This window comes from Eleginops maclovinus, chromosome 4 (assembly GCF_036324505.1).
Source record: "Eleginops maclovinus isolate JMC-PN-2008 ecotype Puerto Natales chromosome 4, JC_Emac_rtc_rv5, whole genome shotgun sequence".
Classification (NCBI taxonomy): domain Eukaryota; kingdom Metazoa; phylum Chordata; class Actinopteri; order Perciformes; family Eleginopidae; genus Eleginops; species Eleginops maclovinus.
The window spans coordinates 21,573,267-21,578,840 of record NC_086352.1 but is presented as its reverse complement, the minus strand read 5'-3'; the positions used below and the strand labels follow the sequence as shown (position 1 = coordinate 21,578,840).

General features: G+C 41.8%; 1 protein-coding gene across 1 annotated transcript; it reads right to left on the bottom strand.

Annotated features, from left to right (window-relative positions):
• Positions 1 to 547: 547 nt before the first annotated feature.
• LOC134863870 (E3 SUMO-protein ligase ZBED1-like) lies at positions 548 to 3,909 on the bottom strand. Its single transcript, XM_063882617.1, has 2 exons — positions 3,416 to 3,909; positions 548 to 2,672 (listed from the first exon to the last, which is right to left on the bottom strand). The coding sequence occupies exons 1-2, from the start codon at positions 3,779 to 3,781 to the stop codon at positions 996 to 998; spliced, it is 2,043 nt and encodes a 680-aa protein (XP_063738687.1). The 5' UTR covers positions 3,782 to 3,909; the 3' UTR covers positions 548 to 995.
• Positions 3,910 to 5,574: the final 1,665 nt, after the last annotated feature.

Sequence of the window (5,574 nt, the reverse complement as noted above, 5' to 3'; positions counted from 1 at the left end):
AAGGCAAAGTTGGCCCCCCAGCCTGGCATAACTATCCCGAGACTCGAGCTCTGTGCCGCCTGCTCGCCGTTGAGATCGCCGAGATGATAGTCACTGAGATGGACACAAGATTCGACAACATCACCTATTACACAGACAGTAAGGTTGTGTTGGGGTACATCCACAACCAGTCAAAGAGATTTTATGTCTACGTACACAACAGAGTCCAACAAATCCATCAATCACCCTGTCCTAGCCAGTGGAAGTACGTCCCAACTAGGGCTGTAGCGATACACTAATCTCACGATACGATACGATACACGATATTCAGCTCACAATGCGATATATATCACGATATTCAGCCAACGATACGATTCCATACGATTCGATATAATTCATTACACTTACATCATTTTCTGAAAGATTTTAAAGGGACACTGATTTTGGTGACATCTTTGTAGTGTTGTCACGATACCAAAATTATTGTTTCGATACCGATACCAAGTCAAGAATTGCGATTCCGATACTTTTTCGATACTTTTCCTGAAAAGGGAGAAACACTCTCAAATATCATTGATGTGCTTTATTTTAAAACTGGGGCAACATTCTTATCATAACACACTAATAAATGAACATATGAACAGCAGATATATTAAACATTTGAACAAAATATGAAATATCAAAATATAAAAAATAAATTAGAGCAATGACACTCAAGGTAAAAAAATAAATAAATTTAGCAGCATTATCTCAGTCATAAGAAACACAAGCGTTACCAGTAATAAACATAAATAACAAATTAAAGCAATGGCATTCAATTTAAAAAAACAAATAAAATGTAGCTGCATTATCTCTTATACTCACAACTGAGTTTAAAAAAACAAATAAAATTTAGCTGCATCATCTCTTATACTCACAACTGAGTTTAAAAAAACAAATACAATTTAGCTGCAGCATCTCTTATACTCAAAACTGAGTCTCTTAAGAGCATTAGCCCTAGAATGGCCAGCAGATATTCATTTCTTACACTTATTTAAGTTCTTGGCCAAGAACACTAGCATGTCTAAATGTTCTTCAGTCAGCCTGGAACGTCTTGGGCTACAGATATTTCCAGATGTGCTGAAGACTCGCTCTGAAGCACAACTTGATGCTGCAATGCAAAGATAGTTCTTTGCAAAGTGTGCCAGGATGGGCAGTTGTGCCTCATGTTGACTCCACCAGGCCAGGGGATCCTCTGCAGGGCTGATTTCTCTCAATTGTTTGTATTCAAGAAACTCAACATTTAGTCGTCTATCTGTGGGTGTTGCAGGTGTGGGAGAATGGTGCCTCGTTTCAGAATTATCTGCCCCTTTCTTCTCTGTGGTTATGGTGCAGAGCAAACTTTTTAAGTCTCTCTTATTCCTCTTTGGTGCAGCACCTGTTCCTCTAGGGTCCACTGGACTGTGGGGTGGAAGCTGAACGGCCTCAGATTTAAGGAGCAGCTCCCTCTTGATATCCTCCTCCATTGTTACAAAAGTATCTTTAAATCTCGGATCAAGGAACGTAGAGGTGTTTAGGGTCATCTGCAGGTTGTGGTCATCGTACCTTTTCTCAAAATCTCCTCTAATTTTGTTCTTCATTTCTATGGCCAAGGGGCGGTCGCCTTCCTCTTCTATTAGGCAGGCTTTGATTTTCCACATCAGTGGCAGGACTGATGATATGGTGGTTTCTTTCTCTCCACTCAGGGCATCAGTGAAGTCACTGAGTGGAGCCAAGACATCCCTCACTATTTCTATAGTGGTCATGTCTGTGTCTCTGGGCATCAGGTGCCACTTCTTCCGGTCCTCAGCCAGAACCGCAGAGACAGCTTGCTGCTGCTCACAAAATCGTTCCACCATGTCATAGGTGGAACCCCATCGGGTGGGCTCATCATGGATTAATGTATGTTGTGGCAGTTTTAAAGACTTTTGTTTGTCTTTGAACAGTCTAGACATCTTGTTTGATCTGGAGAAGCCTGACACAGTCTTACGGAGCCTGGACAGACAGCTTGCCACACGATCAATATCTATGGCTTTGTTCACTGCCAAATGCAGATTGTGCCCGAAACAGGGTATCCAGGTGTATTCACTGAAAGCTTTGCGGTTGTTTGACGCATTATCTGTTGTCATTCCAGCCATATTGGCCATGTCTAGCCCCCAGGAATCTGTGATAATTTCCTCCAGGGTTTCCTTTAGAGTGTCGGCTGTGTGATCAGAATACAATGCAGAGCACCCTAAACACCAGGACTGCATCTCCCAGGACTGTGTAATGAACTGGAGTGTTACTGCCATGTAAGTGTCCACAGTTCTGCTGGTCCAGAGATCAGTGGTGCAGGAGAAAAATGTATTCGGTGTGTGACTAAGTTGGGCACTGATTATCGCTCTTGTTTCATTGTACATCTTGGGAATTTCATTGTACATGAAAAAATTCCTGGATGGGACGTCATACCTTTTGTCGAGATTTTGCATAAGGTTTCTAAACCCAGCTTTTTCCACTATATAAACTGGCACTTGATCCAGACAGATGAATTCTGCTACTGCCCTGTTAAGCCGTTTTACCTCCTTGGACTCCCTGGGGTACTTGTTGTGCTGCTCAAACATAGCTTGGAGGGTTGGCTGCTGGGTTGGCTGCTGCCTTTGAGGAGTTGCTCTTCCAGAGCCCATAGCTGCAGACCGCTGTAGCAGAAGAAAATGGAAATATTTAAAATATGATGGTGATAAATGTGTCATAACGGAGGACCTAAATAGTTTATGTGTGATAGTAACAATAACTTGTGACTAACTTAACATCTCTATGCAGTGGTAGTGATAATTGCTAACATTCACTTAACCATAACATTACCATTATTCATAGGATATAATGAGTTAACCTAATGTTGTTTAAACTGTGACATGGATTAATATAGGCGTTTCCTGTACTTCAATGTCTGATTTCTTTGATGGTTAACTTTATATTTGAGTCCATAATTTCTTACAAGGCAAAGGTTTCATATAGGCCTACACCTCCTTTGCGTACAGCAGGTTCATGCTCTTTAAATGCTGTAACCCAATACAGGCTAAATAAATCACTGACAAACATGCACATGCTGTGATTTTTATCATATAGGCTAATAAAGGCTATAGATCATTTTAGCTGATGTTTTGTATGCTTTATTTTAGCAGCTTGCGAATTATTTACGTCATCTATGAAAGTTGCGTTTTCAAAGAAAGATGCTGAACTAGCGTTAGGCAGGCTATTGTGGTTAGCCATGAGGATAATGCCCATAGTTAGCCTGCTATTTCTGTAGATAGCCTGGTCAAACTACGGTGGTGCAAAACAGTGACTTGTCACAAAATAAACTATAGCCTTCTCATTTGACTTGTTTTAAGGGCATGAAGTTCATGAACGTGATGATACATGTTATATTTCACATACTAACCTGTCGGTCTTTAAACTCCTTGTGCAACTCGGCGTGCTTGTCGGCCAAGTGTTTCGCCAGGTTCGAGGTGTTGGCTCCCTTAGTTTGCAATTGTTTGTAGCACTTACGACAAACAGGTCTCGACATATCGGTAGCTTTGCCCTCACTGTCAGCAAGGTAGGCAAAGTACCTCCATATCTCACTCCTCGCGTCATCTTTATCAACCAGCCGTGGACCGGCGGCCACAGTATCACTCGCACATGCAGCCATCTCTCTGTAGTGTTTGTTAAATGACAGCAGCAGTGCAGCCTCTTGCTGCGTGCGTGAGGAGAAAAAACACGGACGTCCATAGGGAGGCACTCGAGCGTGCGTTGCACACACCAACATGAAATATGTCTCTTACAAATATGGAACACGGACATTCTAGAAGTATCGATACTAATAAATTTAGGAATCGTGACATTTTTAATTTCCAAGAATCGCGGTGCTTTTGAAGTATCGGTACATCGTGCAACACTACATCTTTGGTGAGTGTTCCATTGACTTGGATTGAATTAATTCAACTGAAAGCATCAATTACACAATATATGGCTCTGACTAGACAGAGAGTCTACAGCTTGCAAATGCTGGACAAAATGAATCAAAATATGTGGTGAGAAAATTAGTTCCATTTATTGAAACAGTGCAAACTGTAGCTTACAAGCCTTTGAAACGTAAGTACATAAAGTGCAGTATCACAATGGACAATGGAGAATTAAAAGGTGCAGCAGGTGGCCTGTTCTGAACAGATTATTTTACAGCATTTTTAGCTTAACACAGAATATGAGGTAGCCAATAATTCAAGTCACTAAGAACAACATTTAATGTAAAATGTACCTGCCAATAATTCAAGTCCAAAAGAGTAACATTTAAGCCAAAAACACTAAACAGAAAGGCTCCTCTCTACATAACTTTATCTACATTCTCTTCAGATTTTTGTTCAGGAATAGAATCTGATCAACGTGGTCTGGGAGAAGTGCACTTCTCTGAGCAGTGAGGATACCTCCGGCGGTAGAGAAGACCCTCTCCGAGGAGACACTAGTGCCAGGGATGCACAGGTACCTTTTAGCCAGTTGTGACAAGAGTGGATACTCATACTGGTGCTCCTTCCACCAGACCAGTGGATCTTCTTTCACTTCCAAGAGATCTGCCTCCTTGTAGCGGGTCATCTGCTCCTTGGCCTGGTCCTCTTGGGTATTTGTCTTGGGTTGTGCTCCACCACCGTATCGTTCACCACCAAGAAGGGCAGCCAGTGGACAAGACGGCTTTGGATTCCTGGGTGGAGGATGCTGACCTTCAAATAAATAAACAATAAAAACAAAAACACATTTATAGTTAATCACATTCCATAATTCCTGCTCAGAGGTTCAGACAACACTGCTTCACTGGATAACAATGGGTGATACTGACCTTGACTGCTCTCCTTCCTTGAATCGCACACCATCATCTACAGTCTCTTCTTCGGATGCCATCCCCTCATCATCAGCGCTACCATTTCCTGTGCCCTCTTCGACCACACTCCAAAGTGACAACTAAATGAAATAGGTCAACATGAAATGAAATTCATGAGCTTTCACTGTAATAAATCTTTTAATTAGTGTATTTAAAATATATGCCTTTAAAACTGTTAACATTATAGTATTTATGCTTTTTGAACTATTTAATATTTATGCATTTTAAACTGTTAACATTGTAGGATTTGCCTTTTAAACTTTGAACAATGTATTATTTAGGCCTATGCTTGCTCTCACCAGGAGATGTTACATAGGATACAAGGCCAAGGGTTAAACCTAGCAGTACCATCATTGCCTTACCTCTGATGGCATTGGCTGATCCTGAGCCTCTGCAATCAGTCCATCATAAACTTCCTGTCTTTGGTTCTCAGTCAGGAAGGGAAGACTTTTGAATCTTGGATCCATTGCTGAACATGCATGGAGAGTTGCCTTGAGGTCGATGTACCTCTTCTGAAGATCCCCAGACATGGCAGCCTTCATCTCTTTTATGACTGCAGATTCACCTTCGATCGGTTTCAGTCCATTGATCAGTGTGTCCTGGAGGGGTGCGATGACTGACAGCGTGGGGGTCTTCTCCTTGGACATGTACTGTGTGGCCTCCTTCATGGGCTTCAGCGCGCTGACTAC